The sequence below is a fragment of the Pangasianodon hypophthalmus genome, chromosome 23 (genome assembly GCF_027358585.1).
Source record: "Pangasianodon hypophthalmus isolate fPanHyp1 chromosome 23, fPanHyp1.pri, whole genome shotgun sequence".
In the NCBI taxonomy this organism is placed as follows: domain Eukaryota; kingdom Metazoa; phylum Chordata; class Actinopteri; order Siluriformes; family Pangasiidae; genus Pangasianodon; species Pangasianodon hypophthalmus.
The window spans coordinates 15,270,168-15,284,707 of record NC_069732.1 but is presented as its reverse complement, the minus strand read 5'-3'; the positions used below and the strand labels follow the sequence as shown (position 1 = coordinate 15,284,707).

General features: G+C 38.0%; 1 protein-coding gene across 5 annotated transcripts; it reads left to right on the top strand.

The window, feature by feature from the left end:
• Positions 1 to 2,296: 2,296 nt before the first annotated feature.
• LOC113536332 (serine hydroxymethyltransferase, cytosolic) lies at positions 2,297 to 13,935 on the top strand. 5 transcript variants are annotated; one of them, XM_053228653.1, is made up of 13 exons: positions 2,297 to 2,615; positions 5,247 to 5,331; positions 6,141 to 6,237; positions 7,835 to 7,968; positions 8,071 to 8,192; positions 8,272 to 8,432; positions 8,975 to 9,056; positions 9,248 to 9,460; positions 9,543 to 9,659; positions 9,885 to 10,007; positions 11,233 to 11,349; positions 11,573 to 11,680; positions 11,759 to 13,935. In XM_053228653.1, the coding sequence occupies exons 1-13, from the start codon at positions 2,543 to 2,545 to the stop codon at positions 11,929 to 11,931; spliced, it is 1,605 nt and encodes a 534-aa protein (XP_053084628.1). In that variant the 5' UTR covers positions 2,297 to 2,542; the 3' UTR covers positions 11,932 to 13,935. The 5 variants fall into 5 exon arrangements, with proteins under 5 accessions (XP_053084628.1, XP_053084629.1, XP_053084630.1 ...); XM_053228655.1 differs by having other exon boundaries at positions 2,570 to 2,615; positions 6,178 to 6,237; XM_053228654.1 differs by lacking the exon at positions 7,835 to 7,968 and having other exon boundaries at positions 6,211 to 6,237.
• Positions 13,936 to 14,540: the final 605 nt, after the last annotated feature.

The following is a 14,540-nucleotide window of genomic DNA, read 5'->3' as shown; positions in this document are numbered from 1 at the left end:
ATTCCCTTAACGCCTACAACATTTCCTAGTCTATTGAGGACAATAGCATGATTAATGTTACCAAAAGCTGCACTAAGGTCAAGCGACACAAGCAAAGAGACACAGCTCTGATCAGAGGCCATTAGTAGGTCATTTACCACTTTAACCAGAGCTGTCTCTGTGCTATGATGAGGCCAAAATCCTGACTGATACATTTCAGGAATGTTATTCCTATGTAGGTATGAGCATTGCTGCTGTGCTACAACCTTTTCTAAGATCTTGGAGGTAAAGGGGAGATTTGATATTGGCCTATAGTTGGACAATTGACAGGGTTTGAGGTCTGTTTTTTTAATCAGGGGTTAAAAGATTTAAAAGATTTTAAATGATTTAGGTACATAGCCAGTGCTAATGGAAGAACTGATTAGAAGAGGTTCGGTTGTTTCTGGAATTATCTGTTTGAAGAAGCATGTGGGTAAGGGATATGGTACACAGCTTGATGATTTTGATGATTAGTTTGGTCTCTCAAAGGGGAGTAAAACATTCTAATCGTTGATCTGATATTATATTATTATCTACAGGGTTACTTATAAAACTGTCTGGTTTTAAATTAATAGTCTGAATTTTTTTTGCCTGAGCATTATTTATTATTTATTTTTTTATTATTGAAATTGAATATTTGTACTCTTACAGTTGCAAGATTTCCTTTTCTCTCACCCAGCCGTTAATAGATCAATCAAATGGGCTCAGTTTAATATCCATTCATTTCATTTTAGTATCCAGTCATGTTCATGAATGTACAAAAAACTCAAGAATTGTGCCAATTCGTTATCCACACAGTGTAGTTAACGCTATAGCTATCCTCATGTGCCTGAATATGGATAAGCCACCGCATTCCACTTTAGCCACCGCATTCCACTTCAGTAACATTTTGACACACTATTTATACTTTCATGTAAGTATAATTTTTCAGTACAATGTGTGATGGAGTACCACTGACACTAGCAACATGTTAGCCACAAGCTCCACTAGCCAGATGGCAATTTATAGTAAAAGTGAAATATGTGACAGAGCATATCCACTTTATATAGTCCTGTGTATGTAAGTTTTACATCCCACTGTATGTGTATATAGATGGAATGACAAAAAAACCTACTTCACTTGTGAGCATTGGAACGGCCCGTAGTGATAGCAGCACCCACATACTGTTCCGCAGGTTTCCTGTTAATAGCACCCCCCCCACCCCCAAAAAATATAAAACATTGTGTTTTTTCGACTTGCAGTACTTGCAATATGCTTTTTCATTTTCTGCAAAGCTCCAATTTCTAAAATTTCACTGCTTGCGACACGGGTACATAAATATATACACTGCATGAGAAGAGCAACTTGTTACCTGTCAACCTCTTCACGTGACTCAATCACGACAGTAAATGTTTTGTTTTCTTGTTACACAACTGTAAGGTGTAATGTGTATGCAATTGTAAAGTGAATTAAATGTAAAGAATGTAATTTGATGTGTTTTGATGGTCACAACAAAACAAGCAAGTGTGGCGTTTTTTAATGTTTTTAATAAATTGTTACTTTAAATCAACTTTAATTTGGTATAATGTTTTATAGCTAATTAAAGTTGATTAAATGTTTTCTAGTCTGTGACTGGACTGTCAGGAAAAAGGAGGGGAGGTCAGTTGGGTAGAAGATAAGGAATGTGACAGATAAAATGTTGGATGAAGCTATGGGAAGAAGAAAAGCAAGGGAGAAGGAACGAGGTAGTATGAACAGTCAGATGGGTAAAAGAAACAGAAGTCAGGATGGTGGAGGAAGTAAAGTGAGAATGGAGAGTGAAATGATAATCAGGAGGAACTCAGGTGAGGAAGGACTAAAGGGACTTAAAGATGGACATTGTGGTTGGGAAGGTCAAGAAGGTCCTTAACCCTAACCCTAACCCTAACCCCTCCTCATCACCTCTCCTCTCCTCCTCTCCCCTTCCCTCTCCTCTCCTCCCTTCTCCTCCTCTCCTCTTCTCTCCTCCCCTCTACTCTCTTCTCCTGCTCTCCTCTATTTCCCTCCTCTTCTCTCCTCTCTTCTCCTCCTTTCATCTCCCCTCTCCTCTTCTTCTCCTCTCCTCCCCTTTACTCTCTTCTCCTGCTCTCCGCTATTTTCCTCTACTTCTTTCCTCTTCTTCTCTCCTCCTCACCACCTTTCCTCTCCTCCTCTCCTATCCCCTTCCCCCTCCTCTCCTCCCATCTCTTCCTCTCCTCCCCTCTGCTCTCCTCCCATCTCTTCCTCTCCCCTCCTCCTCTCCTGCTTTCTTCCTCTCCTCTTCTTCCTTCTCCTCTCCTCTCCTGCTTTCCTCCTCTCCTCTCCTTCCCCATCTTCCTCTCCTCTCCTCTCCTCTCCTCTCTTCCTCTCCTTCATTCTCCTCTCCTCCTCTCCTCTCCTAATAAACCTACAAATGCTGGTTGCACACTAATTTCTTTAAGTAACTGATAGATGGCGATATGCACAAGTATGCAAAACATCCAGAAGTAGAAGAACAAGAAAATGTGGTTTCTGTGAGTTCCTGTAAATGAAAGCTGTGCTGCTGACTGTGAAATCGCAGATCTTACACAGAGCCGTCACCGTCACCCAAGGAAAAAAAAGTAAGCTATATGTCCATTCACTTTTTATGATATTTAGGAAAACGATAAGGCATGCACAAATCAACACATACTGACTCACTGACATGCTGACATTTACTGCAGTAAAGTTAGATTTATTAACAGACATTTGGGGACTTCCGGTCTGTAGCGGAACTATTACTATTACTGTTACTATTACAAATCATGACGACTCCTGATTCATGATAACAACAATATTTTCCAAGTTGCTGTTCTCGCGCAACAGAAACTTTACATATGACTGCTCTAAAGCTGCTTTCACATTCACTGGATAAATAAGAAATAGACAATTTAGTACAGAGAAGGTGCACAGTATTGCACAAGTTGTTTTGGAACAATAATCTTAACCCTTTAGAAGTTATTGAAAATTTTCCACATAAAAAATCATAAAAAAAAGTCAATAACAGTTAATCTTGTCAAAGTAAAGAATGTAGTATATTCTATAAAAGGTGCATAATGTTGTACAAGTTGTTTTGGAACAATAATCCTAACCCTTTAGAAGTTATTGAATTTATTTCTACATAAAAAATCATAAAAGTATAATATGAATAACAGTTAAACTTATCAAAGTAAAGAGTGTATGCTATAAAAGGTGCATAACGTTGTACAAGTTGTTTGGGAGCAATACATTCAACAATTCAAAAGAAGGATAATCTATTAATATGTAGTACAGATGCATAATATTGTCATATAGATGCATAATATTGTAGGCCTACAAGTTGTTTTGCAACAATAGTCTTAACCATTTGGAAGCTATTCAACTTTTTCCAAATAAAAATTCATAAAAATTCGGTAACATCCCAAAGTAAAGAGTGTAGTTTATTCTAGAGAAGATGCATAATAGTGTATCATTTATTTTGCTTCTCCATTCAGAACTTGTGGACATATTTTCCAAAGATAGATTTTTAAACAATCAGGAAGTCTTGATGAAATGATGTAATAGCAACTGCTAGGCCACTCTGCTATCTCCAGTCTGAGCAATTATTAATAATTACTATTATTAAAACAACATCCATTACATTTTCTTTACAATTGTAAGGTTATATACATGTGTTTGTAGAAGGTATGTATTCACTGCAAAAACACCCTGCTTCTAATATATGTTTTTATTTGTCAGGGCCTAAATACCAATTGTGTGATCTTCACCAATTTCTGTAAACAAACAAATAACCTCAGGTGACAACAAAAAACGCAACATCACAACACATAGTCATTTTTTTTTCCAAAAAAGTAAACCAATATTCAGAAACCAGGTAGGAAAAAATAAGTACACTCTATAATACAGTAACATGTAGACCCACATTTAGCAAAAATAACTTTTTCTGTAGGAGTTTATCAGTCTCTCACATGGTTTTGGAGAAGTTTTGGCCCACTCTTCTTTACATCATTGCTTGAGTTCATTGATGTTTGAGGGCTTTCAATTGTGCACAGCTCTCTTAAGATCCTGCCACAGCATCTCCGTGGGACTGAGGTCTGGACTTTGACTTGGCCATTCCAACATAATTTGCTGGTGTGCTTGGGCTCATTGTCCTGTTGCATATCCCAATTTCGGCCCAAGCTGCTGGAGAGATGGCCTCACATTTGTCTCAAGAATATTCTGGTATAAAGTGGAGATCATCATTGTCTCAATAATTGCACGTTTCCCAGGTCCTGTGGCTGCAAAACAAGCCCAAATCATCACCCCTCTGCTACCACCCCTGTGCTTGACAGTTGGTATGAGGTGTTTGTGGTGATATTCTGTGTTTGGTTTTTGCAATGATGACCAAACCTCTCCACCCTGGTCTCATCAGTCCAAAGGACATTGTTCCAGAACCTTTGTGGTTTTTCAGATGCAATTTTGCAAACCTAAGTCATGCTCCATATTCTTTTTGGAGAGAAGTGGATTTTTCCTTGCCACTCTTCCATGAAAGCCGTACTTATTCAGTCTTTTTCTGATTGTACTGTCTTGAACATGTCTTGAACATGCTTATAGAGGCTTGTAGGTCACATAATGTGGGTTTTTATTTATATCTCTGAACATTAAATGGTCTGACCTTGGACTGAATTTGTTGCAACGCCCACTCCTGTCAAGATTGGCAATTTTCTTTTCCATTTGTAAACACTGCTCCTCACTGTCGAATGGTGAATTTCAAATTATTTGGAGATGGCCTTATAACCCTTCCCAGATTGATGAGCAGCAACAATTGTCCCCTCTGAGGTCATGGCTGATGTCCTTTCTTCTTGGCATGATGTCGACATGCACCTGTGTGCTCCAGAACACCAAACTGCAAAAAGTTCTGCATTTATAGCAGTAGTCACAGTTCTTGATGATTAACTTATCTTGTGCATTTTATTAGTAACACTTGGCTGCTAATTTCTCTCTTAAAGATTGTGGAAGTAGGAAGGGTGTACTTATTTTTTCCCACCTTGTTTCTGAATGGTGACTACAAAAATGACTACATATTGAAATCTATCTATCTGGTTTTTTTGGTTGTCATCTGAGGTTATTTGTTATTGGGGACCACACAATTGCTATTTAGGCCCTAATAAATAAAAGCATAGCATCTTCAGCCGAATTTAATATAACTTTAGAATGCACAATATATTAATGTGTTTGTGTGTGTGTGTGTACAGTGAACTCAGTTGTAACAAAAAACACAACCAGGATTTTGAGTTACTTGAAGGGTTATCCACAGGAGAGATCATTACACCATGCCATGTGAGTATGTGAGGGAATATATATATATGTATATATATATATATATATATATATATATATATATATATATATATATATATATATACATTAGAGCTGTTAGAGCTCATGCAACAAAAACAGGCTAATGTGCTTTACATACTAGGTGTGAATGAGTGAATAAATGTTCTGCATTACTGAGAAAAATGACCTCTTATTACCGGTACCATCTGGTGGACAAGGTGGATCAGCCTCACAGTGCTGATCGAATAATTTTAACAACTGGACCATATGACACCTTGACTGTGCTTACCTGAAGAATTTTATCATAGTAGGGAATCTAAAAATGTGCTGCGTCAATACAATTTTATTTTACGCTACCCACTGCACTACCTTCATCTCATTACCAAATTTCAGAATTGTAATAATAAAACATTATGTAATAAAAGAATAACTTGTATAATAAATGGTAATGCTATACACATCTAACAACTTCTACTAAACAATACATGCTTTGTAGGCTGATTGGCGCACTAAATTGTCCGTAGTGAGTGAATGTATGTGTGCGATTGTGCCCTGCGATGGGTTGTTCCTCAAGTCCCCTGCGACCCTTTGTAGGATAACCTGTACAGAAAATGGATGGTTACAAAACAATAATGTTACAAATACATTTTGGTTTAATTTTTTATGATTACTGAAGGTACTGTAACAAATTCTTTAGACACATTATTTATTATTTGTGCACAAAAATTGCCTTGTTTGGAATCTGGAAATTTAAAACCTACAGAAATAAAATACTTAGATTTTACATTTTGTTATTTTCTATATAACAGCAAGAACAAAAATACTAATGTTTATTACTTCGACAAGAGTACATGGGAGTCACATGACTGTATGATGCAGGAGCCTCTCAACACTAATGATCCAGAGGTAAGTTACTAAGTTACAATTGTAAAAATTGCAGTAATTTCCATATTTTATTCTACTGATCACATTGTGGGCTACATAATGTCATTAGCAGACCAGTTCTTTTTCACCCCTCTTAACTTCCAGAGATGGTCAGAATCAACTGAATACCTCCTTGGGCATGTGTGCATGCATGCTGAGACCTTCAAACAAAGTCACATGGTATCATACAGTCATTTGCAATAAATGCCTCCATCATACAGTGATATTTACCCTTCTTCTTGTCTCATTCCCATGTTGCACCTCATGTAAACATTATGGAGCTATCTGCTTAGGTGCATGTGACTACCGTATGGCAGTGCCAATGCCGACACGGTGTACTTGGCTGTTGGATTTAAACCCTGATTCAGAGTCGAATCTGGCCCAAGTCCCACAGCCTAAACAGCTTGCTAGTAACGAAGCTCAAAGCCCAGAAAGAAATCCATGTTACTTTCTAGGTGAACTAATGACCTGGTGGCAACCTGGTTATTCGCCAACAAGAGGGCTCTTTTAAAAAGCACTGTCCTCCAAGCTGTATGATCTCCTGAATCATTGAATTTCACTGAACATACAGTATGTGCCACACCCAAGGACCAGACCATTTGGGACATACCCACCCTACTTGACCACAGACACACATTCAGTCAGACTGCATGTGTGGTAGTGGCATCTGTTGAGAATGCTAGGATGGCAGCCACAGCAATGATTCATCTATGTATGCTAGCACTATAGGCTTTTCAGAAGTGGGTAATCAGCCTTTATGAAGAGGCAGTAATAAGCCCTTCAATTCACTAGTAGCCCCACATGGAAGCTTCCCCTTGTGCTGGCGAACCTTAAGACCCCTCCTTACAAGCCTAAGTAGGATACCAAACTGAAATGGTAAATAGTGGTCACTTTTTTTAGTGATCACTTTGGCAAAAAGAATTGAGGAATAGCATGCTCTGTATGCACTGGTGACCAAATGACTCTGGGGTAACCTTGTGGTTCAATCCAGGATTCCTGCTCAAGGTCGTATCACTCAACTATGAGATTCAGTCATTGATCTTGCAGATTTCAAAGAAGCTATGCCAGCAGAACGTTCCTTGCTGTGGATGGAATACACCCTAAGGTACTATATAGACTAGATGGTGGCCTTCTGATCCCCAAACCATGCATCTCCTCCAAGTTCTACAAGGTTATCATCACCCCTCCCAGTGGTGTGCTTGTGGCGCTCATTACTGAACACCTTTAAGGTCCTTGTAAGAGGAGTCCTGTTCCATACGACATTGTTGAGATACATTAAACCAGGCAATTCTCACCATAACTGGCAGTTCAGAGGGCTGAAATAGAATACTAGTTACATATGCAATTATGGTGAACCCAGATATCCACCAGGGTTCCTTGTCAATCAGAACTGGTGCCGGCTCAACAGGAAGGTTTCAGGGAAATATGGCTGTATGATACCGATATTTTTTACTTTGTAGGAAGGTCTCAACATGTGTGCACATGCTGACAAGTAGGTGTCCAGGTGATTCACAGAACTATAGTTGCATACATAACTAGCATTTTCAACAATTAAAACAGATTAAAAACCTGTCAATAGGTATTTAACATCATTCAGAAGGAGAAGAGGAGACAGACATATAGTTTATCACTTACTGCATCTGAGAACTTTACCAGTCGTGCTGTTTTAGAGGTCCTGAGCTCATGCATGAACAATAAAATTGCTCCACAAAGGTGAAACTACATTCTTTTTAGATGTTTTTATGCCATAATGTTCACTTCTTTTGTTTTACATTGTATATGTTACTTTTAATAATAATACCTTTGCAAAAATAGCTTTCGATACTCTGGTGACGCAGACAGTGTGGATGAACTGGAGCATCTCTGTCAGCAAAGAGCATTGAAGGTTTATGGACTTGATCCAGAAAAATGGGGTGTAAATGTGCAGCCTTATTCTGGTAAGTTTATATATTTGGTTTTTTGAGAAGGTTACTCTCAAAAACACTGAGGTTACTCATAAACTCATGTTCTTTTCAGGATCATTTGCCAACTTTGCTGTGTACACATCAGTAGTGGAGCCTGATGGGAGGATCATGGGTCTTGATCCCTGTGATGGTGGCCACCAGAGCCATGGATTTATAATGGACAAAGAGAAATTCTCTGCCACCTCTATTTTCTTTAAATCAATGTCATACAAGGTATTGTTTATTTGGCGTTCATTTGTAAGGCTTAATTATCCTGATGTACACTATATGGCCAAAGGAATATAGACACCTGACCATCACAGCCATATGTGGTTCTTCCCCAAACTGTTGCTACAAAGTTGGAAGCACACAATTGTATAGAATGTCTTTGTATGCTGTAGCTTTACAATTTCCCTTCACTGGAACTAAGAGGCCCAAACCTGTTCCAGCATGACAATGCTCCTGTGCACAAAGCGAGCTCCATGAAGACATGATTTGAGAAGGTTGGTGTGGAAGAACTCGAGTGTCCTGCCCAGAGCCCTGACCTCAACCCCACTGAACACCTTTGGGATGAACTGGAACACCGACTGCACCCCAGACCTCCTGACTCGACCTCACTAATGCTCTTGTAGCTGAATGAACACAAATCCCCACAGCCACACTCCAAAGTCTAGTGGGAGAGTGGAGTTTAGACGCATACCTTTGGCCATATAGGGTATTTTTTTATATCATTGCCATGCTAGGTGCATTTTATTCTAGCTTTTGAATATTTCTAGGTCAACCAAGAGACTGGTTACATTGATTACGACCAACTAGAGGAAAAAGCTCGTTTATTCAAGCCAAAACTAATCATTGCAGGTAAGTGTTATTGCTGAAATATTCTACCAAGGAAAATCACTTAGCGATTAGACAAACAATCCTATCTGCTTTCTAGGACACACGCTGTGCTTAGATGTTTTTGTTCTCTTTGGTTAAGGGGAATTATTATATTTTTTCCATCCATAATTTGCACATCATACCTGTCATCTGCCTGTGTCTTATTCTCATAGGTACCACCTCCTACTCGCGTAACCTGGATTATAGTCGTCTGCGCAACATAGCAGATGAGAATGGGGCTTACCTGCTGGGTGACATGGCACACATTAGTGGACTTGTTGCAGCTGGATTGGTTCCATCCCCCTTTGATTACTGTGATATTGTTTCGACCTCCACCTATAAGACCCTGAGAGGCTGCAGAGCTGGGGCCATATTTTACAGGAAAGGTTGGTTCTTTGTGACTAAGGAAAAGGTCAGATTTGATCTGCCTTATTTTCTGTGATATCAGCTAATAGTTCTACCTTTAAGGTGTACGCAGTGCGGATGCAAAAACAGGAAGGGAAACTCTTTACAACCTGGAGAGTTTGATCTGTGAAGCTGTGTTTCCCAGGCTGCAGGGAGGACGTCACCACCATTCCATTGCAGGTGACTAGTTATGCATTTTTATCTCCTTTTTTAATCCTTCCAGGTTGTCTTGTTGTTTATTAAGTGATTATGATTTTAAGACCATTTTTACTTGAGTCTATGGGAAATATTTCTTTTGCATTGCCTCCTGTTAAAATATTATCGTGCACTTTTAAACTTTCAAAATAAACTAATAGACAAATAGTTTCTTGGAAATTGCATATTATTCCTGAATTTTATGCATAGGACTGGCTGTAGCATTGAAGCAGGCAATGACTCCAGAATTCAAGGCTTACCAGGTACAAATGCTGGCAAATTGCAGGACTTTAGCATCTTCTTTAATAGAAAAGGGCTACAAAATTGTCACAGGTGAGTTTTATGTTTATCACTTCCTACATAGCAGAAACACATTTTATTAGACAAATCATTGTATGCCTTGCATTTTGTACTGTGGTCATTTAGCAACAAAATTTTAGTAAAAAACATTACTGCTTATGCTTGAGTGATGCAACAAAATCTATATATAATCCTTACCAGTATAGAAAATATGATCTACCCAATGTCCTATGAGAAGAGGTCAGCCAGTGAGAACAGAGGTTTCGTGCATCATTGTCAATGGCAGAAAAACACAGTGTGTGTAGTTCTAATTAATAAACAAATGTTGGAAAATGGTCATGTAAAAATAAATGAAAGTGAAAATACTGTATGTATATGGGGGAAATAGGTTTCATATATTTTATTGAAGTTGTGCACAGAGGGACGCAGCACTGCTCAAAATAATTCTTTGCTTGTTTTTGTCTTAAATACCTTATGGCATTAAGAAAACCTGAAGGATGAGTTGCTGTCTGACTGTACTGATGAATGTAAATAGTGCTGCCTGAAATGCAAGAGCTGCGTTTTCAAAAACGGAAATGCATGATACTGAATGAAAGTCCATGTCAATGCATAATATTACATAACAGGATTCTACAAAATAATCCTATACTGCCCCTCTGTTATCATCAGTTTATGTTGTTTCATGTGCTAAGACATTCATAATTCATAATTTTTAAATAACAATTTTACAACCTTTGTTGTTTTATCTGGCTTAATATCAATTACTACACATGTGAAGTGCAACAATGTTCTGCCGATAAGGAAAACACTGCAAAAAATGACATTTTAGCAAGTGAAAATATTTATCTAGTATTTCCCATAATAAGATTACAATTAACCAAATATAATTTTTATATTATTACATGTATTTCTAGACAGTCTTTGAAACTGATTTATGAAAATAACTCCTGATTGGCTGATCTATTCACATATGATATTAGATAGTTCATGCCACTGCTTGCATCAAACATCTTGAGTGTATATACTGTGAAGAGAATTTTGTCAACTTTAACAACTAGTTAGTTACATAGTATATAAAATTATTTTATTTACATTAACAACAATTCCAGTTTTCCATGATATGGACTAAGCATTTTCTCAGAATATTTATGACGTTTATAAATTTGCCAGGGAAGAACTCTGAATAATAGGCATTGTCAAATTGTCTCATTTATTCATCTGACTTAATCTTATCAGTCGTATCTACATCTGCATTCAGGTGGTACGGATACTCACCTTTTCTTGCTAGACCTTCATCCTAATGGAATTGATGGAGTGAGGGCAGTGAAGGTGCTACAGGACTGCGCTATTGGCTGTAACAAGAGCCCTTGCCCAGGTGCCACTTGATGATTATCCCTAATGGATTCATTTGTTGTTTGAAAAGTTTGGATGAATTAGATTTTTTTTTTTTACTGTCCCAGCACTGTATCTGGTTAACACAGTCTATATTCCATCATAGACATCACAGGCTATTGATTTTTAGCAGATTTACCATAATGAGCATAATAAATTATTGCTTGTTTCATAACTTACATACTGTATCATCTTCTGTACTGCAGGTGACAGTGCATTGCACCCCTTTGGCCTCCGTTTAGGCACACCAGCCCTCACATCACGAGGTTTAGTGGAGGAAGATTTCTGCCAAGTGGCAGAATTACTTCACAGAAGTGAGTTAATTGCATTTTGCAAAACAAAACCATTTAAAAGTACAAGTACTACAATAATATTTAACTGTATTTCATTAGGCATTCAGTTGGCTGTGGAGATCCAGATGAACATGAACCCCAAATCCAGTTTCAAGGAGTTCAAAGAAACTCTTGCTCAGGATAAAAACTATCAAAACAGAGTACGAGAAATCCGAGATGAGGTTGAGGCTTTTGCAGGAAGATTCCCCATGCCTGGAATGCCTGAGCTATGAGCCTAATCCTCATTCTCAGAATATTTGGAGAATATCGAATCTTGAACAGGGTATCATCTGGCAGAAGGTACCGGAGCATCCATGGCACCACCACCAGACTCGGCAACAGTTACTTCACTGAGGCAGTTAGATTACTCAACACCATGCTGCCTTCCAATGCTCACCTATACTATTCAGACACCTAAGCCAATCACTCAATACCACTGTATTGTAACCAATCACATTTGTAACATTTCTTACTTACTTACTTATGTACTTATTTACATACTTACTTACTGACATACTAACTTACTTACATACCTACTTACGTACTAACTTACTTACGTACCTACTCACGTATGCACTTACTTTCATACTTACGTAGTTACTTACGTACTTACGTACATACTTACCTACGTACTTACATTCTTACTTATGTACTTACGTAGTTACTTACATACTTACTTACTAACTAACTAACTAACTAACTAACTACTGTCTGTTCATCCCACCTACTACTCTAACTAACTACTAACTACTCTGTTCCTATTCCTTGTATTACCATTCTGCAGTGTCTCTTGCTTGGTCATGTCCCCACAACAATCCAGTCACTTTTCTTTCACCAAAGCTTAAACATTTTTAAACATGATTACAACATAACTGCAAAGTTCACAGACTTAATCTGCCAAAATTTTAAGATGATTTAGAGACAGTTACTGATTTAGACACAACTTGATTTTAGAATTTCTTCATGTTTCATAACCGTGCCCTATTAGGATGGCTTTGTGTGATGGGTTGTGTAGTGGTCATGCAGTTACCATGATGTTTTTATATGAGGTGCTGGTAATCAAAAAAGGGAATTCTAACAAGAATTCATCTCAAGTGGTGTGTTCACATTTTGATCTAACATTATAACACTAGTAATTGTGGTTCTATGCACTGTGCTGATCAGTCATCACCAGGCCTGGGCATTTGCGGCTAGCAAGCTTTTAGGCTGAGTGGTTTTGGGCCAGATTTGACTCTGAGCCAGGATGCCATGTTGCTAACATTGATATTGCCATGCAGGAGATGTCTAAGTCTGACACAGCCGTGCGCACCTAGCAGCTGCCCATCCTCAACTTCTGAGAGGTTCAGACACTGACTGCCTGATTAATGCCTATATACTCGGTATATTGTGAACTATGGGGCAATCCAATCCAAGCACTGAAAAACAAGTTGAACTTGATGCCAGCAACAAGTCTCATCTTCCTTACAGCTCATTTTTAGAGACATTTTTAGCTTATGTCAGAACTACCCTTAAGATATACTTCAAATGTGAAGAAAGCTGTTGAAGAAAAAACATTTCAGACATTTGACCTTGCTGTGACCTTAACACTGTTTGGATCAGTTGCAAAATCAGTTCATCTGCTGGTTACAATGATAATTCCATATAAATCCTACAAACATTCAACCACTTGTTCTTGGAATACCATGCTAACGAGACTCTCGGATGGCTGGACGGACAACCCAAAACCATAATGCCTCCCCTACTCAGTGGTGGAGGCATAAAACGTTAATGTTTGTTGCAGGAAAACTACTCCAAAACAATGAGCAGTAAATTAACAGGTTCAGTTATAAACAATGCAGGACCTCAGTATCTGTACTCAAGTATTATTTTGGCATATTTTTAATTTACTTGAGTATTATTGAAATTGAATACTCTTAACTCTTAACTCATGTTCAAAAGTAATTATCATATGCCTGTCATCAATGAAGTGATTCTGATTAACCCCAAATAAAGATCAGCTGTTTCTGTAGGATTTTCTTGACATATTCTTGGTTTCATAACAAGCATGTACGGGATATCACTGTTGAAAGGTATTCATCAGGAGTAATCAACAGTAAATGTACCATGGAACACTGTGAAGGTCATCATTAACAAGTGGAGAAAATGGGGCACCACAGGGACATTACCAAAAACAGGACGTCCCTCCAAAACAGACAAAATGACAAAGAAAAAAAAAGTTTGCTAAGAGACCTACAGCAACATTAAAGGAGCTGCAGGAATATCTGGTAAGTACTGGTCACTCAATTGTGACAACAATTCTTCTCATGTCTGGAAGCCCTTTCTGGCAAAAAAAAAAAAAAAAAAATATATATATATATATACACACACACACACACACACACACACACACAGTAGTGTGCAAAAGTCTTAGGCACATGCAAAGAAATGCTGTAGAGCAAAGATGCCTTCAAAAATAATGAAACTAAATGTTTCTACATTAAAAAAAATATTGTAAAGAGCAGTAAACAGTAATAAATGAAACAAAGTCAATATTTGCTGTGACGATCCTTCCCTTTTTTTTTTTTTTTTTTTTTAAAAAAAGAGTAGTCTCAGCTGCAGTGTGTGCAGTTTTATAAGGAAATGAGCTGTAAGTGTTACTGAGCATCTTGCAGAAGCAGCCACAGTTCTTCTGGAGACTCTGACTGTCGACTCGCTTCTTATTTCTGCAGCGAAACCCAGCAGCCTTCATTATGTTTTTATCTGAAAAGTGTCTCTTATGGAATCTGCTGCTTTCTTTACTGACATACAAACATTTTTCTGTAACATTTAATTTTGTGCTGGAAAACTAATGTTTGGAATCTAA